This window comes from Uloborus diversus, chromosome 9, assembly GCF_026930045.1.
Source record: "Uloborus diversus isolate 005 chromosome 9, Udiv.v.3.1, whole genome shotgun sequence".
Lineage (NCBI taxonomy): Eukaryota > Metazoa > Arthropoda > Arachnida > Araneae > Uloboridae > Uloborus > Uloborus diversus.
In genome coordinates, this window is record NC_072739.1 from 156,231,730 (window position 1) to 156,259,479 (window position 27,750).

The window sequence follows — 27,750 nt, forward strand, 5'->3', positions numbered from 1 at the left end:
CATTCAGTCTTGTCAAAATAAAGGATTTCCATGCATGTCAAACATTACCAAAAAATATCATCAAATTGTCATAACATGGAGGAAGTTTCATTGTTGATAACGTCAGGAGCGTTACTCGATCATTGGCTATCTTTACTAATAATAAAGCTCAAAGTCTCTCTGTCTGAATGTCTGGATCTCTGTGACGCGCATAGCGCCTAGACCATTTGGCAAATTTTCATGAAATATGGCACAAAGTTAGTTTGTACAGTGGGGTGTGCACTTCGAAGCGATTTTTCGAAAATTCGATTTTGATCTTTTTCTATTCCAATTTTAAGAACATTTTTCCGAGAAAAATTATCATAAGATAAATGAGTAAATTACGAAATTATCATGACATGGAATGGGAGAGCGAATGAACATAGCCAATTGGCGAGAAATTCGTCATCCATTATTTGTAGATATACAGGCGAACCGAATGAACTTTTAATTTTCAACTATGGGCAAAGCCATGCGGGTACCACTAGTTATATATATGAAGACTATAAATTACTTTTAATCTTCTAAAATATCAGTACTTAATTATATATGATACCTGAATATATTTAATCAGTTTAATTTTGGTAAAAAGAAGAGAGAACATACCTGATCTTTCATTTCGTCTCTAACAACTTGCAATGCGTCCTTGCAATCTAACAATAACCGTTCATAAACTTCTATTTTTGCCTGCAAATCAAGTGCTTGTTCAACCTGTACTTGTGCATCTTGAACGTTCAATAAAAACAATCTGATTTTTTCATGCCTTACAGGAATCTTACGACCTTGCCATTCAACTTCTGATAGTGTAACAGCTTGCTTTTCTCGAGTTTGGGCTATTAAATGCTGGAAAAAAGGAGGAGTTACAGTTGTAATATATCAAATCAAACAACAGATACACATATAACACTAGAGGCTTAATTTCGAAAGAATTCAACTTTCATATTTGTGGTAAAAGTTACAGATACTCTCAAGACAAAACTTTTTAAGATATAAAGAAGGTGTGTCCCAAACTTTGAATTCAAGTCAAATAGAAGAATAGAATACAACACTATATATTTAAAAAAAAATTTAAAAAGTAACTTCTTCTACAAAAAGTGTTTAAAAATGGAGAATATTATTGACAAACACAATGAAGAAGAATTGTGATGTTTTTTTAAGAAACAAAAAAAAAAAAAAAAAAGGGAATGATTTCACTTAATTAAAGAATAATTTATTTTCCATTATCTGGTAATAAATCACAGTTTTCTATTAACTATGATCCCATCAACTTCCCAGTTTAACTTATTCACTGATTATTTATTTATTTCATATTATTCTCTCACTTTTTTTTTACATTTATTTATTTTTTTAAAAACAGAAATCTATCAAAAGACAAAAATTTTCATACCTATTTGTATTTCAAATACACATACACACATTTCAATAACAGAATCAAAAATTTTAGTTGAACAAGCAATTAAAAACAATACTGAGCAGCTCAGTTTCTACTCAGTGCTACTGTTACAGCATACAGAGACTGCTGAAATCTCTAGAATCTACGACTGACTAGTACAATGCTTTCAATTCTGTTTAAACTCTTGCTCTGGAGCAGAGATTTGTATCTTCATAACTAATAATAAAGTCAATTTAAAACAAAAAAGCACAAGAATCGGTCATAACTTCAAAGAAGGAAAAAGAATCAATTTAAAAATTTGTATTGAGTAATGTAATAATGATCAGTTTAGTCACTTCACTACATACACATATTACAGGAAGGAATTACATCATCATGTCAGGGTTGCCAACCTTGGAGGAATAATTTGAGAAGCATCTGTGGTGATTTTGAAGAGCAAATTATTGACATTTTGAGGAGCAGTTGGGTATTTTAAATAAAAACCAATAAAAAAATGAAAACCACTTAACTAAAACTTAGAGTTTTAATAATCATGCTAAGCATTAGTATAAAAATATATTCTTAAATTAATAAAACAGCTTTTAACACAATTTCAATCTTTGAGTATAAGTATTTTTAATTTCCAATATTAACATGTTTGACATGGCTTACGTTCGACAAGCACGACCAGTAGCGACCGGTTGTTTAATCACGTGACGGCAATGACGTCAGCGGTTACTAACCGGTTGTTCACGAACCAATGCTTCATCTAACACTTTCAGTTGATCACCGGTTACTAGCGAAGACATGACGCAGATGAATAACACACAAGTGAAAAATACATATAATTGATCAAAAATGGCACGTGGTTCCATCAACCAATCAACCAGCCAGAGTTGCAGTTGACCGGTAGATCAACCGGTTAGGCTCATAAAACGACATTGGAAGCTACTAGTTAACCGGTAGCTCTCAAGAACGCTGCAGTTAGCAACCGGTTTCTCATCGGTCGACCGGTGAGATTCGTCGAACGCAAGCATGATAATAGCAAAATGTAAGCTTGAAAACGTTCAGGCATGGAAATGCAGAGCTGCAGAGTTTCGCTCATTTTTCGGACCAGTTGGCAACCCTGTCAAGTAAAAAAAAAGAAGAAAAAAAAACAGAAAAGTTTTATATTAGTTTGAAGCAAAAACAAACTACAAATAAGGATCACACAAACATATTACAATAAAAATTGGTAACTTTGTTAAAAATCATGTTAGGTTCAAGAATAGAACCTGAAAACAAGCTAAAGGCTACTCAACGCTCATAACTTTATATTTGCAGCCGTTTTTTTGTTACTTAAAAATTACTTATTGTAAATTGAAAATTAAAATGGCATAACATTCAATTAAATACAAAGTATTTCTAGATTCTTTGTACAATAACTTTCATTGTTTAGCTTTTAAATAAAACTCTTTGAAAAGAAGTAAGTACATTTATTTGCATAAATTTTAAAAATGAAGTTTTTAACAAATATTATAATGGCTTGGACATTTATCATATGCCTTTTATTGATTTCAAAATTATGTTTATGTTTTTTAAATTCTAAATTTGTTCAAATGTTGCTTTCTCTTGTATTTTGTGCTCTTTGTCTTAGTCTTGCAACTAACTATTCTTTTGTTATGTGCAGTCTTTTTTTTTTTTTTTTTTGTTTACTAAGTGAAAACAAATAAATCAATTATTACCAGAAATGAAAGCTACCTAGATTTGAGAGCCCTAGTATGTCTTATTATTAGTTCTATTGTTAGTCTTCTGTGCTGTTCTCGCACAGTTCAAGAAAGCTTTTATTTATCTTCCTTCTGAAGCAAGTGTTGTTCGGCCAAAGCAAAAATCATATTTAATTTTCTTGCTGTTATTAACAAAATAGAAGGGAAAAAGCAAATGAATACTTACATCTAAATCAGATGCTAACAAATCTTCTCCAGAAGTCTTCCCAGAAAGCCTCATTTTCATTAGATCATTGATTGCAGTTTCATCTCCAATATTATAAGCACAATAACGAATATTTGGAATTAATTCCTCAACTCGCTGCTTGTATAAAACAACTTCATCTTCATTCAATGCTTCAGAAAGCTTTTCATATATTGTCCTTTAAAAACAGAAGCTTTTAAAACAATTCTTAAACATATGCATATGTAATTAAATGAGACTGTTTTGAACAAAATTGCAATTTATAATATGATGCGTTCAGCATAATTTCAATTTGAAAATCAAAAAAATATTTACTGTGATATTCTGAAACATTCTATAGCTGACTGCCATTGTTGCAGCTCAAAATATAATGACCCTTTTATCCAAGCAGAATATGCCTAGAAATGAAAACATAGTTGAAATGTCGAATCTCTGAAAAATAACGACTACAAACATAATTTCAGGACTAGAAATAAATTTTACAATACAAACTTTACAGGGCAAAGTGAAATAGTTAAGATAACTTATGTATTTAAAAAAAATGACAGGGGTCGACCCAGGTTTTATTTTTTGGGTCCCCATTTTGTGAAAAGGCAAAATATTTTTGTGAAATTTCGTTATTTTTGTGAAAAAGCAAAATATTTTTGTGAATTTTCTTTATTTTTGTAAAAAAGACCTTCTCGTGATTTTTTTCTTGAAAAAGATTATATTAAAGCATTTTTAGCTGTCGTATCGTTATAGAAAAGCCCTAGACAGGTTTTAGGGGTGATTGCAAGTTCTTGAAGAATACCTGAAGGCTGTCAAGAGAAAATGCGCTGGGGGAGGGGGGAAGTCAGACCCTTAACATTTTATTCGTAATTTGACACATACATTACATTTATTGCTTTCTACAAATATACATATTCAAGGCACACTTTCTTAAGGTGAAAGTCTCACAACAGATTTCCTGTTTGCCCCTCTCAAATACTTTAAGAGCAATGAAAATTGCACATGCTGCTGAACGTAATGATAACTCCTAATAAATACAATATGAACAGACTCAAAGATATCACATATTTCTTAACACAGAAGTGAAATACTCATTAAAGATTCCATGTATGTGTTTGAAAAACTTAAAAGTAATTAAAACCTAAAATAATACTGCACCAGCATTCAGCGTTTAATTTTTTGACTTTTGACGTTCTTACAGAGTAGGTATTTCATTTAAAACTTTGCAATTTAATGATGTTAATAAATATATAAGAAATTTTATTTGTTTGCCTCTTAACAAGGTACAGTAAACATCAAAAATGCGAAAAATTCGTTTACCATGTCCGATGTAAGGAAATCAAGATCTTCAAAACAAATAAAAATATAAAAACAGCATGTAAAATAATTTTATTTTAAGTAAAGTTATTTTAGAATTGGATTTTGAAACTCAACACAAATTAATACTAAATATATATTGCGTAATAAGAGTAAAATTTAGGATTTTCCTGAAAACAAGCTACCAATCACAAGTGTCCCTCTCCCGTCCCCCCCCCCCCCTGACGCTCTCAAGCAAAAACACCTCACGCAGCAAGCAAAAAGATAAGATGGGGGAAGGTGGAAGAGGCTCCCGTGTAGATGCGTACACATTTGCGGTTAAAAAATATTGTGAAAAGGCTGCCTTTTATAAATTTTTGTGAAGGGGCTGCTTTTACGACGCGGAATTTTGTGAATGGGGCCGCTTCTGCGACGCGGAATTTTGTGAATGGGGCCGCTTTTGCCATGCCGAATTTTGTGAAGGGGCAGCAAAGCGGCCCCAATTTGGCGCTGGATCGACCCCTGAATGAAAAACTAGGAATTTTATTTTAGAAGTTGCATTACTTAAAAAGAGAAAAATATAATTTATAATTACAAGTTTATAAAAAACTTGTATTGACATGTTATTTTACATTTTCAGCATATTTAGTGTAGTTTCAACTATTAAACATTCATATATCACTAGATCTGGATGAGTACCAAAATCTTTGTTATACAATAACCGCCACTTATAAAATCACTGGATTATAAAATCAGCCACTTTAAAGAATCAAATATGGAAGAACATAATCACTACAATGCCAAAACATGTTAAAAACATCTTTTAATAAAATCATTATCGCCTTTTTTTTAAATCAAGTTTTGGAAGATTATTTGTTAAAATTTTAAAAAGAGAATTATAATATGTTACAAATTGTTGCAGAAATAATACATTCCAAAGTTATGTCACATCAAAAAGTAGAGGAATCGATCTCGGAAGATGAGAAAATGGCAGTGCCATTTTTTCTCTTTTCAGTAGATGTTAGAAAAACGCTTGGTGGTCATACGATGTACTAATTAAAAAAAGGAGTATGTAATGATGAAATTTACAAAAATTTTCATAAACATTCAAACGCTGATGCATTTTCACTTTCAAATTCTGTTAATCATACAACAACACCAATAGTTCAAGACCCTAATGTAAATTTTAAAAAAAATTACTTCTTGATTCGATAAAATGTCAACTGTATTTTAAAACACTTAAAAGAAATTTTATTAAATTGATTTGTTCTTTTAATTGCATTTTTAAATTTTTTCTACTTCAGAAATGCGGGTTTATAAAATCCGTCACTTTATAAAATCAAATGTCCTCAGAACGAATGTGATTTTAATAAGCGGCGGGTACTGTATCTATAAATGAATTACCTGCGCTTCAAGTTTAGTTCTAGCGTCACATTTCGAACTTTCGCAAAGAGTTTCTAAATCAGAAGCAATTTTCGTTGCTTTTCTCAACCTTGAAACCAAATGAAACTTCTTTCTAGTTTCAGTATTAGCTTCCTGCTTCAACTGCATAGCATATCCCCAAGCTCTCTCAGCCATCATCAATGGAATGTATAGAAATCTAAAGGAATATACATGCCAAAAAGCACCAATTACACACTTCAACATAAAAAACTAAACTGATATGAGCAAACAAAACTTTTTTTAAAAAGTAAATGCCTCAATAGGGCATGAAATCCAGATTAGTACATTTGAATTCATTACTAATGGGAATTGGCCACTTTTTTCGCAAGTAGGCCATACTAATAAAAAGAAAAGGAAGTTAAGAGCTACATTATTTATCGAAAGATTAATAATCTACAATGTATTTTTTTTTAGAGAGGCCACTCTCACCGGACAAAATAAATTCCCCGAGATTTCTATGCTTTTAGAGTAAAATTCAGAAACTCCAGATACCATGAAAAATATTTTTGATATTTTACTTTACTTTAAGGCACATTTAAGTCACAGTAATGTATACCATATCTATAGATATGTTTAATGTCTCTTACAAGCATGTTTAATGCTATGTACTGCGGACTCTATCTGAACACTCCCTAATGTGAACACTAAAATATTCTGAACAGAGCCGGCCTTAAGCCGATTAGAGCAAAAGAGCCCAATAGGGCCCCCCGCCAGCACGGTCCCCGCTCTAAAATATACTTTTTTCCCTCACAAAAATAAATAAGAAAATAAAGGAAATAAAAAGTTCAAATGAACTTAACTGATATATATCATAAAATGCTTAACTGATATTCATTCTGGGGTATGGAGCTACTTTCAGTGCAGTTAAGGGAGTAGGAGGAGTTTCCTGAGGCTTTTAGCATCCCTAAAAAAGTTAGCAAATACATGCCCGAAGCTACTAGTCTCAAATAAATTTCCAGAAGAAAAAATTAAAACATATAGCCAGTTGAACATTTTTAAATCCATATCTAAGGCCGTACCCTCTGTACCCTAAGACTTCCGGTCAAGCGAAATTAACTAGGTGGTGGGAACCAAAGTACAAATTTTTAATAACTATCAGCAATTAATACAATCTGCAATAAAGTAAAGGTCAAGGGCCCTTATCCCAAGATCTTACTATCACATGAGCAGTGCGGAGATTTACCAGAGACTCAGAGGAATTTTCAGAGCTATATTTTTAATTTATTTCATTTATATATTTACTTTTATTATTTTTTTCCTTTCTTTAATTGTATAGATAAAAAATCTTAAAACTCAACAGAAATGACTATTTCTTTAATACACAATTATTACTAACGTAGGTACAATTCTGAAAAATAAATAAATGATAAACTTCGGATACTGCAGGCTTAATATGCGTAAAACATCTCCATAACAATTCCAAAGAAAGCAAATTGCCATTCATCTTCTAACGTTTATAGGTGTAGCCTGAAATTTGGTTTGTAAACCTTCAAGGCCAAAAGATTTCGTGGGGCTTTGAAGGTTTACAAACCAAACCATTTAAAATATCATAAATAATGCCCGTTGTTCTTTAGATTTATTCAAATACTGTCAAACTTACCTACCCCAGATGCAAGTTTTTTGCTGTTGAGCGGTTCGGGAATTATTTTTAGTTTTTTTCACCTGCCCTGATGTATGTGCACATTTTAACAGAAAGTTTTTGCTCCCACCTCCCCATTTGAAATCTAAGTAGAGAACTCTGTCTACCTTTGTCAAAGGTCCCCAAGTGCCATGATCAGAAAGTGAATATAATGGTCTAATTCAACTTTCATAAAATTCCTCATTAAAAAGGCGTAATTAAAAGAAATTATTGAAACAAAAATCATACCTAACATCAGTCAATACCTCTTCTGTAATTTTTTTTGCTTGATATCTGTGCTTGGAGGCCAGAATAAAATGCAAAGATTTCCGTATGCGTCGTAATTTGCGGCTGCAATAACTTCTACAAAATTGCAAGAAATTTTTAATTATAAAGAGCTAAAGTCAAAAAAAAAGCAAAAAAAAAAGTAAAAAATGTAACCTGTAACGCTGGTAGTCACCATGACGTAACCCATGCTGCTGCTGAGCATCCTTGATTATATGCAATACTAGGATATGTGAAGGAAAATGTTATTGAATAAAAGATAACATAATAACCGATATTTAAAGGAAGTCAGAGTACAGTCGAACTTGCTTATAACAAGCCCTGATTTAACGAGAACTCGGATTTAGCAATTACATCAGAAATACTTAGCAAAGAGTGCAATGTCACTAACTCTCATAAAACTAATGCAAGATTGATTATAAAATCAGTAAGGTCTACTACTACAGGGTTTGTACTCAATTTCAGAAATAAAATGAAGGAGTTTTGAAGGTGTAAAATGAGATTTTGAAGGAGTACTAATGAGCTGTCCCTGAATGATGTCGCTCTTTTATTCATCCTGGTGGTACCAGCACGGCTTTGCCTGTAGTAGAAAATTAAAAGGTCATTTGGTTCGCTTGTATAGTAACAAATAACGGATGATGAATTTTTCGCCAATTTTCTATGTTAATTTGCTCGCCCTGTTATGGTAATTTGCTTGTCCATATTATGGTAATTTGCTTGCCCTTCGTTATGATAATTAGCTTGATAAAATGCTCTTAAAATAATAGAAAAAAAATCGAATTTTCGAAAAATCGCTTCGAGGTGCTCACCAGTATCTTATGAACACATTATGTGCCAAATTTCATGAAAATCAGTCGAACGGTCTAGGCTCTATGCGTGCAACAGACAGAGATCCAGGGACACAGACTTTCAGCTTTATCATTAGTAAAGATATTTGACCCCCTTCCCCTTTGTCTCAAAATGTCACACTTCACCTTACTACTCCTCTTGTCACATGCTATAACATATTGTTATAACTATGTAATGTCATTTTTTGGTCTCTCTCTCTCTTCCTCTAGTCACAATTTATTGAACGTGTCTCTGCCTCAAGGCATGACAACACTTGTGGATGTGGATGACCCCTTTTACAATATCATAACTGCGATTTACTACACAGTTGTTTTTTTAACACAATCACTTAACATAGTAAATCTACTTAAGCATTTTTAAATATTTAAATAATAATTAAACAAACTGATTTTTGCTGCTGAAAGTGAGAGAAAAGCAATGATCATAAAACTTGAAAAAATAACCAAACACCATTTAAGCATGTTTTACTTCACTTATGAAATGTCTTAGTCATCTAATAATATTTTCACCTCCAACTTTTACGACTTCTATGCTCAATTTGTAAATCACATCTTTATGAAAAAAATAAATATACGAAATTACTACGTCAAAATTGTAATTATACCTTTGACCTTGTGGCGATGTTAAATTGTCGATTGAAGTATTTTAAATCACTGTCACAGAAGAAAATTATGTAGTCTTGAACTAAAAAAGAAGGAGTTTTGAAGGAGTTAAAACCAAAATGAAAGAGTTTGAAGGACCCTTCAACGTAGGAGTATTGGAGGAGTTTTGAAGCAGCGTACGAACCCTGTACTATCACTTATTATAAAATAAATCAGGAAACAAACATTCATGTTTATTTTACTAGTTACATGTATTTTTAAGGATAAAAGTTAACCATTTGTGTAGTTTTTAATTATTGCTTTAGGGTTTAGACTGAGTTAAAACTTTGGGGGGGAGGGGTAGCCAAAATACTTTGTCTATAAGGAGGGTCACAATGAATCAACTGCGGTTTTTCAGGAAAAATTACATTTGAATTCAAAAAATATTTGACATAACAAGGTTTTGATTAAAAATTCTTTGACATAAGAATGAAAATTAACATTAGATACATAAGCAAAATCAAGGGGGAAAATTATTTTTTGTCATATCAAGGTTTTCGAATTATCGAGAGTATAACTGTATGAAAGTGAACCATCTTTCCCAAACTCCACTTGTTCCTCAAAGTACAAAAAATATAAATGCAAATAGACATTCAAAAAATTTAGGCAGTTATAAAATGCATTTTTTAAAAATACTTCTTGAAACTAAGTGGTTTTAGTGTAGTTCAGAAGATTAAATTCTCATTAATTTTTATGGCTTCCGCACAGTAGAGTAAAGGCCCAAAATAGTTCTCAAATGTCATCAAGGATTCTGTTTCCTTTAAAATGCGATTACTATATATTTTTATTGAAATAAGTCCCAGTTTCGTATGCATTCGGATAGTGAAATACATTTAGTACCCATGCGAATTGGTTCAGAAAGTAAATACAACACACCATTAGTGCAACAATGATTGAGCATCCTGTGTGCATAGAGTTTTTAAAAACGAAAACAAATTAACCTTTTTACCTAAATAGGTTTTTTTGTTTCGTTTTTTTTTTTTTTTTTTTTCATACATGCAGAACTCAGAAAGAATAGCCAATAGTTCTATATCTCATCAATATAACAACAATATCATCAAAATTAAAATATACAATCAAAATAACAAATAAGTTCAATAAGTTTAAATCCAAGTTTAGATTTTTAGAATGTTTGACACACAGAAAACTCTACTATACACTGACGTAGATGAAAAGCACTGTTTTCATTTCTTCAAAAAAGGATACTCTCCAGAGTAAATGTTTTCTGATGAATATCTAGCTCTTTAGAATTACTAACATTGGCACCTTCTTCATTTTTTAAATCTACACCATCTTCAGCAGCCATAGTTTAATACCGATTTGAGGCAAAGAAAACTTGGAAGTAAATTTTTTCTGCAAAAAATTAAAACATAATCACAAAACTCTCATTTACCCAGTACAACAATGAATACGTGTAATAATCAAAAATCTCTTTAAAGAATTTCTAGGCTTGCGGAGCAGACACAAATGTTCCTCAACAAGTCCGAACATTTAAACTGTTAAATTAACTGCAGAAACAAAATAAAAACAAAACATAATATTAAAATAATAATTTACAATTTAAATTTTTCTGAAGCGAATTTGTCGTACTTAAAAAATATTTTTTCTTATTTTGCCCGTGAATATATGTGTCTCGTTTGCTGGATGGTTTTGAACTTGAACTGAATTTTGCTAAAAGTGTTTGGCAACTTCAATCAACTTCATAATTTTAATTAGTTTCCAACGCTAAAGCATCATCTTGTTCTACGTAAGTGTTATAATCTTTTTAAATCGCAATTATTCATCAATAATTTTACATAAACAAAAACCTTTAGAGTAGCTTAGTTCAACAACAATAATTAATGACTGTTATTTCTTGAAACTTAGTTTTCCGATCCATTTTCTTAGAACTTTCATGTGATGAATTCGAGCTACACAGCTTCTATTTCCTTTCAAAATTAATTATTGCGTACAGCTGTGTATTATTCATCATATGAAACGTTACTGATTTAGGCAAATGTTTAGACTCTTATCTGGAGGAGATGTTTGATCTGAAAACAATGATGCCCAGAATTTCATTGAATGGGAGTGGTGTGTGGGCTGTTATATTTTCTTTAATTTTGTTACTGTACCAAGTGTAATCTCATATTGTGACTTCAACCCAAAATTACGTACTAAAAGAGTTGATTGACAAACATTCGTATGATTGAAGTATGCTGAACGTCTGATCCTTTCTTGCAATCTATTGCTTAAGTAAATATTACTACTATAGTGAATTCTACTAGTATTGTTGCGCTTCCCTTTCTAAATTATGATTAATTTTTAGTTTTTTTTTTGTATTGTATTAAATCTATTTCTCTTTTTTTTTTTTAGAATGGCGGACGCTGCTCCAGCCGGTGGACGTGGGGGATTCCGAGGTGGTTTCGGTGGTGGTGGTAGAGGAGGTCGCGGCCGTGGTAGAGCTCGTGGTCGCGGGAGAGGCCGTGGCCGTGGAAAGGAAGAAAAGGAATGGATTCCTGTTACCAAACTTGGACGTCTTGTGAAGGATGGAAAAATCAAAGACCTGCAGCAGATTTATCTGTTTTCTTTACCAATCAAGGTCAGATTAACTCTGGAACTCTTATTTATGTGCGAAATTTCTCAATTCTCCATAGTTGATTTTTGATATTCATACACAGTTAACTATTTAAACACACTAATGTGAACATCCTGATATTCTGAACACATTTTGATGGGCTGGCAAATACATGTACAGTAAAGCCCCGGTCCTGCAAACACCTCTTTATTGTGGGCAAAAAAATTTGTCCTTTTAGTGTCCCTATAGAGGGATTTTACTGTATATCATCGAGTCTCCCTCTATTATGAACGCCCCCGTAATCTGAATACTTGTTAGGTCCCATAAATGTTCAGAGTAGAGAATTTACTGCAGTAATTGCTAAAGTTCTTATAATCTAGTTAACCTTTCCAAAGCAGCTTAATTTTTCCTATCCTGCACAGGTTTGCTTTACATAAAGTAGATTGCCTATAGCATGGATATTCTGTTACCTGATTAAAAATATTTGAGAAAACATATGCTGAAATTTTGAATTTGCAATCTAAACTGTATTTTGTGTGGTAATTGTTTCTTGTGCTGCATTCTACCAGAAAAGATTGAGAACATTTAAAGTGTTTTTGGCTGCTCCTGATTCTATCCATAAATTATTTATTCGGGGGTCGATCCAGACCCAATTTGAGTCCAGTAATGCAATCCCTTTACAAAAAAATTGTATCTTAACACAGGGTGTCTACCAACCTGGAAAAGTCAGGGAAATTAACTTTTGTCTGCAGAAAACCTGGAATTTTTTTAAAATTAGAACCTGTTTCAAAGGATTTTCCTTTTTTGCAGTTTAGTACAATTACTTGGTCAGAAATTCTGACTGCTTTAGGCGTGATCTCACAATTAAAAGTCTTCGGTCAAAAGACAGGCTGCAAATGTTGAAGTGAATACAAATACCTATGACGCCGTGCAATAGATGTTGAAGTGCAGTGAACTTTTAGAAGCAAAGTTGGGTTTTTGCAAGGGTTTTTAGTAAGATTCCTGGTTGGTAAACCAAAGGCCCTGTATGAAGAGGATGTATTTGATGTGTAACAATTTAATGAAACAATTTCTTAAAAATTATCAGCTCCCAAAAAACAAAGTTTGTTTTAGAGATGAATAGATGTAATAATTTGATATTTACATTTATCAGTGATATAAGCGTAAGGTGCATAAAATGTTGCATAAAGAACAGCTAGGTAACCATTCAAAAGTAGCTAAACTAATCTTTATAAAAGCAACTAGAAAATTTTTGTTTGGGATATGGAAAAGTCAGGAACACACTGTTAACCATTTTACACAACAGCAAAATTTTCCGCCAATATTTCTGGCTAGTTTATTTTGCTTCTGTAGCCAAATACTCCTAAAGTCTCTCTAAAAAAAATAAGTAAAATAGAATTTACTTTTAAACTATCTTAATGGCAGTGTTCGCGCTCAAGTATCCATAACCTGGGTCCCAGGGACCCATTAATGAAATAGATTTGGGTCCTTTGGTGGAAAAAAGGAGTCCCTTAAATTTTAAACAAAATCTTATCGTATCAATGAATATTATAAAAATATTTATACTTGGGGGGAAAAAAGGCATGAAATAAGATAAATTGGTTACTTTTGCGCTAATTTTTTGTGATTATCATTGTAAAATTATTTTCAAATAATACTCTTGCAAGACTTAGTTATGTGAGAAACTATTTGGTCAGTTACAATAAGATTAACTCAAAATTTACTTTAAAAATGTATTTTACCATAAAATAAAAAACAAGTGCCTCTGATTAATCAAGGAAAAAGCACTCCCTTAACCTTTGTTTTCCTGGAAATTTTCTTAGTGAAAAAAAGTGAATAGCCCCCCCCCCCCCCCAAATTATCATTAGCAATTACATAATAATAAACTAAAAAGCAAGCGAATGAACCCAATGCAAAAATCGCGATCGCAAAAACGGAACATTTTTTCATGTGCAATTGCTCATTTGCAAAATTAAATCACTATATTTGACTTTATTGACTCATTCAAGATATCTGTTTTGGCTTTTGTGCTATTTTTAAAATCGCGCCATTTTCAAAATGGCGCGATCGATTAATACCCGACTTTTGCAAGTCCAAATAAAAATAGCCCATCAGAAAGAGATGAATTACTAGAAAAGGAACAAGATTTAAGTGCTTTTGTATCAAATTCAAGTATTCATAAGCAATTTAAGAAGAAAAATGTGAAGTTCAGAACTTTGTTTAACGTGATCGGGAAAATGTTCGCCTTTTTTTTTTTTCCCTCCTTTTATTGGGGATGTAAAATAGTGATTTTCAAAAGTAATTCTGGTTACATGAATGCAAAATAGCTATATTTTTACTGTACAGTTGTCTTGTATTAATCCTGAAGATTGCATTGAAACCACTCTTACTTTAGTTTTTATTGCTGTTTTCAAGAATTTCCTCAAGATAAAATGTTGAGGGAGAGCTTATTCTTAGAATACAGTACAATGAGCTATTTATGAACTTGCAATATTTTGCTCTGTGAGCTCTGCCCAGGAGGTCACTGTAAGCTCCAGTCTTATCACTAAAATTCCATTGACTGGTCAACAGTAGGTGTGTGTTCGAATAGCTGATAAAGAGATAGGGTCTTTTTAATCCCTTTCTGTTGCTTCTCCAGGTCATTGAAGCTTAAAAGCATTTACTAAATAGATTTTTACCATTTTCTTCCATTTTTTTTCCTGGTTCTTATCTTTTGGGTTTTCTGGGTCCCTGGGACCCGATTTTTCGCGTAAGTTGCGTCCCTTTCCCGCGAATTTGCGTAAAAAACCCGCTATAGCGCGTAAACGCGAACCCTGTAATGGTTCTCTTTGCCAGTAAACTTATGTCATTATTGACATAAATTTGAAGTATCTTTTTCTTTGAGAATCTATTTTTGAGTCTATACTTTTTTTTTCAATACTTTTAGTGATTGAAAAATTATTGTGTATCATTTCAGATTTTTCTGAGAAAATAAAAAACATTGTATAAATTTTTAGGCAGTGGTTGCGGCACCGACCGCCGGAAATGCAATGAAGTACCGACCTCCTTCTGCGCATGCGCAGAGTAGAAATTACTGCCTTGGGGTCGGGATTGTTTTATGAACCCGACCAAGGTGGCGTTACGATGGGCGGGATCTAATTTCAACAGCCGACCAATGATATTCTATGCGGTCGGACGAATTATGTATGGCCGACCACACAAATTAAGATACTTTCCCCAATGACCATGCTGAGCGGTCGGACGAAATATGTATGGCCGACCACACAAATTAAGATTCTTTCCCAATGAGTCTAAGCGGTCGGACGAATTATGTATGGCAGACCACCACAAATATTAAGATACTTTCCCAATGACCGTGCTGAGAGGTCGGACGAAATATGTATGGCCGACCACACAAATTAAGATTCTTTCCCAATGAGTCTAAGCGGTCGGACGAATTATGTATGGCAGACCACCACAAATTAAGATACTTTCCCAATGACCGTGCTGAGAGGTCGGACGAAATATGTATGGCCGACCACACAAATTAAGATTCTTTCCCAATGAGTCTAAGCGGTCAGACGAATTATGTATGGCAGACCACACAAATTAAGATTCTTTCCCAATGAGTCTAAGCGGTCGGACGAAATATGTATGGCCGACCACCACAAATTAAGATACTTTCCCAATGACCGTGCTGAGAGGTCGGACGAAATATGTATGGCCGACCACACAAATTAAGATTCTTTCCCAATGACTTTCTAAGCGGTCGGACGAGTAATATATGGCCGACTACGCAAATTAAGATATATACGCCGAGCGAAATGATAGTTCTGGAATTAATATAGATATTAAAACGGCATTCACGATCTGTAATTATGCTTTAATCATAATTCAATTAATTCGATGCGATACATCGACCATCTCCGACCCATGCCCTCGAGTGCCGCTGCTTTGGGTCGGACATGATTCAAATAGACCTTATGAAATTCTATGGAGGTCGGATGTATAATATGAGACTTAATATGAATTTCCAGTAAAATACTATATTTAGCGATAATTCAATAAGAATTAAGGTAGATTTACGGCGACTAACCGATGTGTGTCACCGCCGGTCGTATAATACGGCAGAAATTCTTTTCCGAACTCTGACTCATGCCCTCGAGCGCGAAATTCTAGGGAGGAAATCCGTAGAGCTATTCATTTTGAACTCTTTTAAACAGTTTTCGAATATTCAATGTACGATTTGAAACTCGCACCGCGTTCCATGATGCTAGCCATTTCTACACGAACCAAGCACGCACGCACATGGTCGGAAGTAGTTGGAACTACTGACGTCCCTAGCTGGAACCGCCACGCGAAGCGAAGGAGGCGTGTCAATCCGTTGAAAGTGTCAGATTTGCGCATGCGCAAGTTTCTAGGTCGGATGCCGAATCCCGCTCCGACGGTCGGTGCCGCAACCACTGCGAAATTTTTAACTTGTTACATACATTGAAGATAATTCCTGATAGGTTTAAGAAAAAGCTTTCTTTTTCACGAAATGGGGACTCAAAAATTAAAACCTAAGTCAACCCTTGTTACTAGAATTATTCTGCAATGTGTGTTCCTTTTTTTTTTTTCACTCTTTTATGAAGGCCAGGGTTGACTCTCTGCCGTGCCAGTGGAAAAAACTGATTATAACCGGTAAAAACCATCAGAAACTGGCAAAAACTTAAAAATGTCGTTAATAACTCAAGAAATTCGTAAATGATATTTTTTTCACTAAAGTAAAAAATTAAATTCTTAATTAAAAAAAAAGACCCTGTGCTAGTACCCTTGATTTAGTTCTGAAAGAGAACTTTCCAATTGCAGAGGCTCGTAGTATTTGGATTAATTTATCAAAGGATAAAAAATTATACAGGGGTGCTTAGGAAAGAGGAGTTACATACAGAATTAAACAGGCATTACTGATTGTAATTTGCTCACTTATATGCTTCCTCTAAATAGTTTGATTGAAATTATCATGTCATGTGCTTCAAGAAGAAAGTGCCAGAATTTTACTTGCCTAAATTTTGCACCTAATGTCACAGCTTTGTAAAACAAATTAGCTCCATTTCTCAAAACTTATTTTTCCAGTCAAATTTTTACCACAACCCCAGTTATTACCAGGGTTGTTTGGTTTAAACCATGGTTTAAACAAATTGGTTAAAAAAAAAAAAAACATGCAGTTTTTTTTTTAAAAAAGCCCAAAAAAAAATCCATTTTATAGGTTTACATTGATTTCCCCACACATATTGAAAAATGTAAAATTCTATTTATGCTAAGTTCCTAGCTAAGTTGCAGAGATAAATACTAAAATTGCAAAGTTGCTTCTTCAAAATGTATTACAAGCTTTAATCGAAAAAAATATTAATATTATTTTTTATTTCATATATGTGCCATAAAGCAGATTTCAGTCAACTTCCATCATTATGCTTAATTTGCATGATTAGTTAAGATTTACTAAGGATTGAATCTTTTATTGTAGATGCAATCCATTATATTGCTCACTGCTGTTGCAGGGGTGTGACATTTTTGCCCATGTATTTGCCCTTTCCTGGAATTTTAACTTTGACTTGTAAGGTAATCAACAGTCTAACTTAATTGTTTGCACCTAAAAATTAAGATTTGTTTTGCAGGTGAACACAAATAATATTTTTTGAATCAAATTTAAAAAAAAAAAGTTTATACTTCACGTATATAACGTTTTTGGCAAAAAAAATTTCTTGAAATAGAATTTGTTACACATTTATTTATTCTAAAGAGTTTGCATTTAATATTTTTTAAACTTCAATGCTGGATGCAACATGTATGCCAGTAAATAAGCTGTAATTTAAGCCATCTTACACCAATTTTTGTATTTTTGATTTGCTTCTTTGTTTTGGCGATAGTCGATATCTTTTCCAAGTCTTTCCAAAATAAGAACGGAGTCGAATATAGAGCAGCACTTTTTTTTAAATGCAGTGGTTGCGGCACCGACCGTCGGAGCTGGATTTGGCATCCGACCTAGAAACTTGCGCATGCGCAAATCTGACACTTTCAACGGATTGACACGCCTCCTTCGCCTCGCGTGGCGCGGCGGTTCCAGCTAGCGACGTCAGTAGTTCCAACTACTTCCGACCATGTGCGTGCGTGCTCTTGGTTCGTGTAAAAATGGCTAGCATCATGGAACGCGGTGCGAGTTTCAAAGCGTACATTGAATATTCGAAAACTGTTTAAAAGATTTCAAAATGAATAGCTCTACGGATTTCCTCCCTAGAATTTCGCGCTCGAGGGCATGAGTCAGAGTTCGGAAAAGAATTCCTGCCGTATTATACGACCGGCGGTGACACACATCGGTTAGTCCCCGTAGATCTACCTTAATTCTTATTAAATTATCGCTAAATATAGTATTTCACTGAAAATTCATATTAAGTCTCATATTATACATCCGACCTCCATAGAATTTCATAAGGTCTATTTGAATCATGTCCGACCCAAAGCAGCGGCACTCAAGGGCATGGGTCGGAGATGGTCGATGTATCGCATCGAATAATTGAATTATGATTAAAGCATAATTACAGATCGTGTATGCCGTTTTAATATCTATATTAATTCCAGAACTATCATTTCGCTCGGCGTATATATCTTAATTTGCGTAGTCGGCCATATATTACTTGTCCGACCGCTTAGAATGTCATTGGGAAAGAATCTTAATTTGTGTGGTCGGCCATACATATTTCGTCCGACCGCTCAGCATGGTCATTGCGTCCGACCGCATAGAATATCATTGGTCGGCTGTTGAAATTAGATCCCGCCCATCGTAACGCCCCCTTGGTCGGGTTCATAAAACAATCCCGACCCCAAGGCAGTAATTTCTACTCTGCGCATGCGCAGAAGGAGGTCGGTACTTCATTGCATTTTCGGCGGTCGGTGCCGCAACCACTGCCTTTTTTAAAAACTTTGTCAGTACAACAGCAATCGATTTTTTGACTGTTCAATCATGTACTGTTGTACATTTTGCTTTACTTCAATATTTGCGACATTGTGTATATAAAAATCAGCATTATGTAAGATCAGAAAGAAAAAATATGAAAATTGTTCTTTTGAAAAGATTATGCTTAAAAATATAACTTTTACCTTTATTCGATAATTATTCATATTATGTTGGTTTTATGAAGTTTTTTTCTTGGATCTTCATTATATTTTATCTTAACCTGCATCACAACCACTTCTTGAAGTATTTCGTATCATAAAGGGTATATATATATATATATATATATATATATATATATACATGCATACTAATATGTTAATCAAGTCAAACATTTTAATCAATATTTCCCTGCAGAAAGCTAGCTTAATTATTTAATTTAGTTACAAGATTTTGTTCTTATCTCTTTAATTAATCAAGAAATTGGGTATAATGTGACTATTGAATAACTGTTAATTACATGGAACCTTAATTACCTTCCAAAAATCAATTGTTTTTCTCGCAAATAATATTTAAACCAAAAAAAAAAACCTGGTTTAAACCAAAAAAACTGGGTTTTTTGAAAAACCAGTTTTTTTTACCAACCCTGGTTATTACATGGTGGACCAGTTATACAATAGATGAAAGTTTCACGAACATTGCTTGCTCTTTGATGCATTGTCTGCTAGCTCTTGTTTTAAAAATATTCTAAAACTTCTCATTTGTGTGTAGTAAATTGAGAACCTGTTTAGATTTTTGAAACCACCTTTTCTAAGAAGCAATTGCAGGGTCCAAGCAATGTAACATTTGATTTTGAATTGTGATAATTTTGTAATAAAATTACATTACTTTGGTTAACAATTAATTGTTTTTTCCATGCATTTTCTGTTGCATATCAGTAAATTAGAAGCTCCCTGCTCCCCCCTCCTTAGTTAAAAAACATTGCCACTTTCAATGTAACATTGCTTTGAGTATCCATAAGTGCAAATGTATTTAATTCTACTGGTACCTGCATGGCTTTGCACTGTAGTAGAAAATTAAAAGGTCACTTGGTTCGCCTGTAATTTTACAAATAATGGATGGTGTATTTCTTGCCAATTTACTCATCCACGTTGTGATAATTGGCTCGGTAGAATGTTCTTAAGATTGGAATAGAAAAGGAACAAATCGAATTTTCGAAAAATCGCTTCAAGGTGCACATCCCTATGCTACTAACTAATTTTGTGCTAAATTTCATGAAAATCGGCTGAATGGTCTAGGTGCTACGCACATCATAGAGATCCAGACAGAGAAACTTTCATCTTTATTATTAGTAAAGATTACGTTTAAACTAGTTGTAGAACCTGTTGAAGCTCTAACAGTTAATCTTAATGTAATTCTGAAAAAAATCCAATGTGGAATTTTACCATGCCAAACCTGTCATTTGTTACCAATTTTTCTCATGTGCCTTAATTTAAATTAATCTCTTACAGGAGTGTGAAATCATCGATTTTTTCCTTGGAAGTACCCTAAAGGATGATGTCATGAAAATAATGCCTGTGCAAAAACAAACCAGAGCAGGACAGCGTACAAGGTTTAAAGCAATTGTTGCTATGGGAGATCACAATGGGCATGTTGGATTAGGGGTCAAGTGCTCTAAAGAAGTTGCAACTGCTATCAGAGGAGCCATTATGCTTGCTAAGCTATCTGTAATTCCAGTCAGAAGAGGCTATTGGGGAAACAAAATTGGATCTCCCCATACTGTTCCATGCAAGGTAAAACTATTTTACTGAATAGTATGACAAAATAACCTTTAAAAGTGAACTGTGCTTTTTACTTGCTTGTATGTGTGGATTTTTGTTAGACAAACTTAAAAGGAACTTTTAAAACTAATTTGTCTTAAACATTGTTTGTCTTATCCTAAAAACAATAAAGCGGGGAGTCAGGGTTTCCCCTATGCACATTTCTCGCCAAACGAGAAAATACTTACTAAAATACGAAATTGAAGCAAGTCGTCTTTGCTGTTTTCCAAAATAATGCATGATCCAAAAGAGGAAGCTAGCATGGTGATGCTTAATCTTATTAAAAATCTTAGCTCGGGTGTTAAAATTACTATTGAGTTCAACATGTCATAATGAGCATTATGTCCCACCCCCAGTACTGTATGTGTTGGGGGGGGGGTGGACTTTTAGAAGTAAAACTTGTGTGTTCTCATTAATAAGTATAATCCTATTTTTTCTCTTTCATATTAAATACTAATGTAGCTACTGCATATTAATTTCTTTAAAGATGTCATGGCTGAAGTTAGAATTTAATTTTCAACTGCAAAGTAGATGGTCCAAATCAAGGCCTTTAGAAAGCCTTCGATATTTTAGCATTTTGCTTAAAATCTTTTGAACTCGTCTTAAACCCTGCAGGAAGCAGGTTGCGATCGTAGTTCGTCGTAGCAACAATTGGTTTGACAGGTATTAAAATGCAGTAACTTAGATTTAATGAAACATTTCACTGGTCCGGATTTGCCTTCATAAAATGTCTGTGCTCCTTGATTTTACGATATCCTTGATGTAGCTATAACTTTTTTGAGTTCTTTGACAACTGTTAAATTGGGGTTTCACTACTTGATTTCTGTTGAATATCTTGCAATTGTAAACGTGCTTTTTCTGCATACAATTAATGCACACAGAAGTGTTCTAGAAAAATAGGGGCATGACAATTTACAGAATACGACATTAAATTTTACCAAATGATAAAATATGAGCATTAACACAACCTTTTGGAGACAGTGAGCCACATACACTGGGATTAATTATGTGGAGGGCCACTTCAAGATACAAAACTTAAAACCATCATGAAGTTGCACAGCGTGTTCAGCTCTTATTGGAAATGACTTTAAACTTGATGGGGGGGGGTGCTTGATCTAGAGCGGATCATGGTGTAGACTGCCCCGTTGAAATTTTCCGTGTAAGGGGGGGGGGGCTTAAAGGGTATTCTATAAATCAGCAGTCGGCAATCCGTTTAGCCCATTTTCAGTCAATCGTGACAATATTTTGAATTTCATTTTCTAACAGAGTTCATTTCCATCAAAGCGTCGGAGTTTGAATTGAAAGGTCTAAAACCAGAATCGGTCATTTTCTCTTACTGTTCTGCAGTCCTGAGTTTAAAGTCTAAATTAATAGTTATTTAAAAGAATTATAAGCTATTCATATACTCCCTGGGGAATTTTTAGTCATTATTTTATCAATTTTAAAACAAGCAATATACTTGAAATACACCACCAGCTCAGTCATTCCAGCCGAGGACTGCAGTTTCGTGCTTATTAGCACTCATCAGTACGGCATAGGAAAGTGACTGAGCTGGAGATGGAAAACCTCTTCAGGAAGCCAAGAGTGCCAAACAAACTGGTAGCTAATATAGAATTAGCACAGACCAGACGAGTGACCGAAGCAATGGTTCGGTTCAGCTAGGAGATTGAAGACAAGGCATGGTATATTCAGAAAAGCTGAAATACACTGCCAGCTCAGTCATTTCCAGCCTGACTGAGCTGGCAAAAGCAAACTCAAGTAAAGATATTCAATCGTCATCTCCAACATTTTCTGACTGATAGTAGTAGGTTTTTTTTTAGATTACTATTGCAGTATGTCATAGAGTAATGCATTTGGACGAGCATTTTGAGAAAATTTAGAAACTTCTGCTAATAAAAAACATTTGATTTGACATATTTCATTAACAGAGAGATCATATCAGACTGTAGAAGGCTCAGTTTTTGATACAAGAAAATTTCCTTCGGGCTCGGGCGGACTTGGATTTTGATCTGAGACAATATCGCCCGGGCTCGGTTACAAATTCAAAAATGAGCCCGAACTCATCTCTAGTGTAGTCCTATCTGTTCCTATTTTTCCCAACTTTTTTTCCCCGAAAAAGTGTCTGCGTAAATTATTTTTTATAGCAAATGCTATTTTATATTTGTTGTTATTCTTTTATAGTTTGTTTAATATTTTCTTTTTCTATTTTAACTCAAATTAACCAATGATGCAGATAATTTATCTGATACTGATGATAGATTCTTTCGTCACTACCTCTGAGGTTAATTTGTTTAAATCGTTTTTCATTTGATGTATAAATATAAATTTTTAGTTGATATGTTGTGCTAGGTTAAACACGTTTTTGTTTATTTATAGGTCACAGGAAAGTGTGGTAGTGTGTTGATGAGACTTATTCCAGCTCCAAGGGGAACTGGAATTGTATCTGCCCCTGTTCCAAAGAAGTTACTTACTATGGCTGGAATTGAGGATTGTTACACTTCAGCTCGTGGCTCAACTGCTACCTTAGGAAATTTCGGTAAGTTAATATGACCAATAAAACCTTTTAAATAGTTGTGAAGCAGATTTTAGTTTTGAGAGCAACGTTTAAAGTTTTCGATTAAAGCATTGAGTATATTGACCTTATACATGGTTTGTACACCTTTAAAAAATCCATTATTTTTATTTGCAATGCAGCACAACAAATGCCGTTTTCAGCATGTTAAACCCTCAACCAGGAGCTTTTTTAAAAGTTTAAGTTGCCAAAAATAATGGCCAAATATAGAAACTGCAAAAAATTTGGAAAACTGAAAACAAAACAAATTGGTAAATTTATTACAGTATATAAATTTACAGTATTAAAATGTTTCTCATGGAAGCTGTTTTTATGCTAATAGCATAAAAACAGCTTCCATGAGAAACATTAATTTGGAGAGCATGGGATTACAGTCGACTCCCGCTACAACGAGATTCGACTTACGCGAAATGGCTATATTGCAAGTTTTTCACCAGTAAAGAATTTTAAAGCTAGCACAAATTCCTCTCCCGCAACACGAAAATTTTCGGAAAGTAATATTAGCTTCGTTATTGGCTACTAAATATTGATTTCGGGAATGGACTTGCATCCCTGACAGCAGAAGTTCCCACAGCCTGTTAGTCTACACAGGGCTTTGTTAGTATATCAAATAACTACTCAGCATTTTCCATTTACTTATTTTTTTCATTCTAAATATTAAAGTTCATAAAATGTTATGGCACCTTATCACGCTATTCATCATTTTATGGATGAGATGATGGAACGAAGATGGAAAGAAAAAGAGATTGTTTGTAGCAAATGTAGGAAAGCTTGTTTTTTTTTGTTTCAGCAACTAAAAAACCCGTTGAATGCAGCTTGATAATAAGTATAAGAGAATCTTCCATGTTCCGTAAGTTTGAAACCAAGAAACAAAAATATCCGTAAATGTTCAGAACTTAATTTCAAAGTTAAAACTCGCAGGAGGGGTGTTGCCCTAAATGGAAACGTTATAAAAGAAAAGGCGAAGCAAATGCATTTAAAAATTAGATAAGAATAACAATCTGATCATGGTGCATAAATCATCATCATCTTCATATTTAATTCATAAATTTTATTATTGTTTCTACTGAACAGAAGTGCTATAGTGCAGCATTTTATTATAACTGCATACTGTATTTTCTGTGCAGTTTTATTTTATGTCTCTCCCTCCTATTAATCATTCGTTTTGTGCATCTTCACAGTATTTAATGTTGAATAAAGCAGATACTTCATTTTTTAAATACAGTAAAAGTTCGGTAATTTATGTAAGCAACTGTAGTTTATAGTTGAGGAATGGTTTACAGCAGTTTGAGGATAGTTTATAAGAGTCTAAAAGCACTTGGCATGTTTCTAAAAATATATATCATTAATTTTTTCTACAACAGGAAATTTCGACTTGTGCGAGGCATAATTTTAGCTTCTTCCAAGATTCGCATGGATCTTCTATAGTTTCAACTATTTTTCTTAGATTTTGTTCAATATTCAAGAAGATTAGAGAGACTGCAGTTCGCTTCCTCACAATAAATTCTTTCACATCTTTTTCTGTTACATTCGTCTTCTCATTAAAGACTGGTTCTTTCTCTTTTCCGTTAGTGATGTCCCATACATTCCGTTCCATGAGAAGGAACTTCATATTCGTCGACCATTCGAGGTAATTCTTGTTGTTGAGCTTTTCAATCTGAATCGCGAAATTTGCCATTTTTCTTTTTTTTTTTTTCAAACTTTAGTATTCTTGAATTTTGGTAAAATCTTTTAAGTCGCTTCTATCTTGGTCGCCCCCCCCCCCCCCATCTCAAACATTCCAATAACTTCATCTTCAGATGGGTCATCGAATTTGCAGCTTCCAAAAAAAATTTTCAAAATTTCTGAAAAATATCGAAATGTACATCATCCAACGGTACATGTACTTTTGGCAGCAGTACAACCCCGCCTTTTTACAGATGCATGTACACTCTTTATCATTTCCTAGTCTTATCCAAAAATATTTTCACTAGGTCTGCACAGGAAAGGGACTGGGCCCATAACCCGTGTTGGGGAGAATTTCTAATCTAATAATATCTCCCCAATGTTTCTTTGATACTAGCAGAGTGAGTTCGGAAATAAGAACTTGACAAACTATTTCTAATTTTCATGAAGTTTATTTAAACGATAATGTAAATAGTTAAAAACACGCTGTAAATGATAAAAATAAATACTAACAACATAATCTCTCCACATGCTACTTCTGCATGAGATAACTAACAGTGCAACGCAAACTGCATGACTATTGACTAAAAACTTTGATGAAGTGGACCCATTGGGAAATAAGCTAAGTCCAGCTAATCATTTTTAATAAAGGGCGAACGGCACGAACAAGCAAGTTCGAATGCCGAACGAGCGACCGCCTACCACGACGAGAGATGATCAAAGAGAGAGCGAACTAAAGCCGCGAACAGTTTAAATATCCCCCCGGGTCATTAGCATATCAGAGTCATGTGAACGGACACATCACTGCTATCGTTAAGCACACATGCCATCAGATTTCTCTAGAAGCTTTCTATGACGTCATCCACAACGGAGTTCCCGCCAAAGGTGAACGAAAGTGAAACAAACATTCGGTCGATTCGACCAATGTGAATGAGTGCTGATAAGATTCTTTTACCCCAGTCATGCAGAATGATTGGTAATACATTATAAGTAAGGAAAAACATTCTTTTACTTTTGGTGTTGTGAGGTGATGAGATAGGATTATTTACTGTTGTTATTAACAGGCATTTATGCCTAACAGGTCTTGGAACGCATCCTTCGCGTAAGTAGGGACTTGACTGTGGTTATCAAAGTTTTATTTATTGCTCTGCTTAACTTGTTTGTGTGTGTTTACACACACTACATAATTATGCTGGGGACACTCAGTTTTTCCCAGAATTGGGTGGCAACCCTGGTTTTGCTGTGGCGTTAAGAATTATACAGCATGCCATTCAATGTGATTAAATATGCGAAGGAGAGCCAGAACTTTGTCTGCTGTCACACAAGCCGTTCATGTTTAGCCTTGGTTCAATAAGCAAGGGTATCAAATTTTACAGACAAGTTTCCAGATTGAAAATATTCACTTAGCCATATGAGAAACCTTGAACATGCTTGGTGGAAAAGAGTGAATTTTCAAGTGTTTGCAAGCATTTTAGCAACTTTTTACATAATACTGCCTTAGATTAACTTGTTATATTTTTTATTTTCTAAATTGATAAATTAATTTATTTTGGGAAACTAGCCAACGTTGATCACTTGATCTGCCAAAAATTGCTTCTCATATTTTAAGTTTTAAACCTTAAGAAACAGTCCACACTGTGAGCTTGAAATTTCTATCCTTATGCAGCTGGAAAATGCATTTTGATAAGAAGACATTTTAACATTACTACATTGGACTTTTTTTATGTTTACATTTAACATATACTTTGCAGAAAAACTTAAATGAAATAAATATTAAATTGAAAAAAAAAAAAAAAATACTGGTGTGTATGGTCATTATATGTAATGTCTCATTTTCTTTAAAAGTATGTTATTGTCTTTGTGCGAAAAATTGTGAGGTTTTATAAGTAGATGTGTTGGCATTTATATAGCTGCTATTTTTTGCATCCAAAAGCCTATTTTTGAATGTTTTGACTGAACACCTCTTGGAAACATGTTCTTTGTGTTTACAAGATGATGGAGATCCTGTATTTAGATCAGTATTATTCTACTCCCATTATTTATTCTTTTCTTTCCCACAGCAAAAGCTACCTTTTTGGCTATTCAAAAGACCTATAGTTACCTGACTCCAGATTTGTGGAAAGAAAATGTGTTGGAGAAATCACCATATCAAGAATATTCAGATTACCTAATGATGGCACATAGACCTGTAGGCGCAGGACAGCAACGAATGGAACAAGCTGCAGCTTGAACTTTTGAAACAAAATAAAGTGAAAAAAAAAATTGTCTATTGTTATTAAATTCACATACACATTGCATGAGATAAAGGGGCCTTTCTCTGACAATGTGGGAAATTGGTAGTATTTTTCTAAGCTTAAACGAGTAATTCCTCCAATTCAGACATGCAGGTCAATAGATTTTAAGCAAATAAACTTCAGTTGTTCAGTTTATAAATTGGAAAATTATACATACAGTAAAACCTGTCTACAACAATACTGTTGAGACCATTAAAAAAAAATATCGTAATAGCCAGGTTATCGTTATAGACAATTTGATTATTCATGCTGACATTTTGTTGGGGCCAAAAAAGATATATACATTGTTATAGACAGTATCGTTATACACAGGTTTCACTGAATAGAAAAAAAATGAATTTTTACACTCTATATATTGAAATCTACATATAAAAATGAATTTGTATGTCATCCATGAACTCAAAATCTACCAGGCAGATTTGGCTAAAACTTTCATCGTTTGTTATTTTGGTACTGGGAATGTTTATAGACCAGT

General features: G+C 33.7%; 2 protein-coding genes across 2 annotated transcripts in view; one reads left to right on the top strand and one right to left on the bottom strand.

Annotated features, from left to right (window-relative positions):
- LOC129230643 (signal recognition particle subunit SRP68-like) overlaps nt 1-10,930 on the bottom strand; it is a 30,492-nt gene extending 19,562 nt beyond the window's left edge. The window contains exons 1-7 of the mRNA XM_054865060.1: nt 10,667-10,930; nt 8,127-8,193; nt 7,935-8,048; nt 6,029-6,224; nt 3,656-3,738; nt 3,323-3,518; nt 625-861 (exon numbers count right to left, since the gene is read on the bottom strand). Coding sequence (XP_054721035.1) covers nt 625-861; nt 3,323-3,518; nt 3,656-3,738; nt 6,029-6,224; nt 7,935-8,048; nt 8,127-8,193; nt 10,667-10,766 — 993 coding nt within the window. The 5' untranslated portion in view covers nt 10,767-10,930. The remainder of the gene's footprint in view (nt 1-624; nt 862-3,322; nt 3,519-3,655; nt 3,739-6,028; nt 6,225-7,934; nt 8,049-8,126; nt 8,194-10,666) is intronic.
- A 126-nt stretch (nt 10,931-11,056) lies between these two features.
- Nucleotides 11,057-27,241, top strand: LOC129230644 (40S ribosomal protein S2). The gene is made up of 5 exons (XM_054865061.1): nt 11,057-11,207; nt 11,813-12,038; nt 20,436-20,717; nt 23,121-23,280; nt 27,042-27,241. The coding sequence occupies exons 2-5, from the start codon at nt 11,814-11,816 to the stop codon at nt 27,209-27,211; spliced, it is 837 nt and encodes a 278-aa protein (XP_054721036.1). The 5' UTR covers nt 11,057-11,207; nt 11,813; the 3' UTR covers nt 27,212-27,241.
- The last annotated feature ends 509 nt before the right edge of the window (nt 27,242-27,750 follow it).

Coding starts and splice junctions, on each gene's coding strand:
- LOC129230644 (XM_054865061.1), top strand. CDS start 11,814: ATGGCGGACGCTGCTCCAGCCGGTGGACGTGGGGGATTCCGAGGTGGT. Junction 12,039..20,435: donor TGTTTTCTTTACCAATCAAG/GTCAGATTAACT, acceptor AATCTCTTACAG/GAGTGTGAAATCATCGATTT. Junction 23,281..27,041: donor TGCTACCTTAGGAAATTTCG/GTAAGTTAATAT, acceptor TCTTTCCCACAG/CAAAAGCTACCTTTTTGGCT.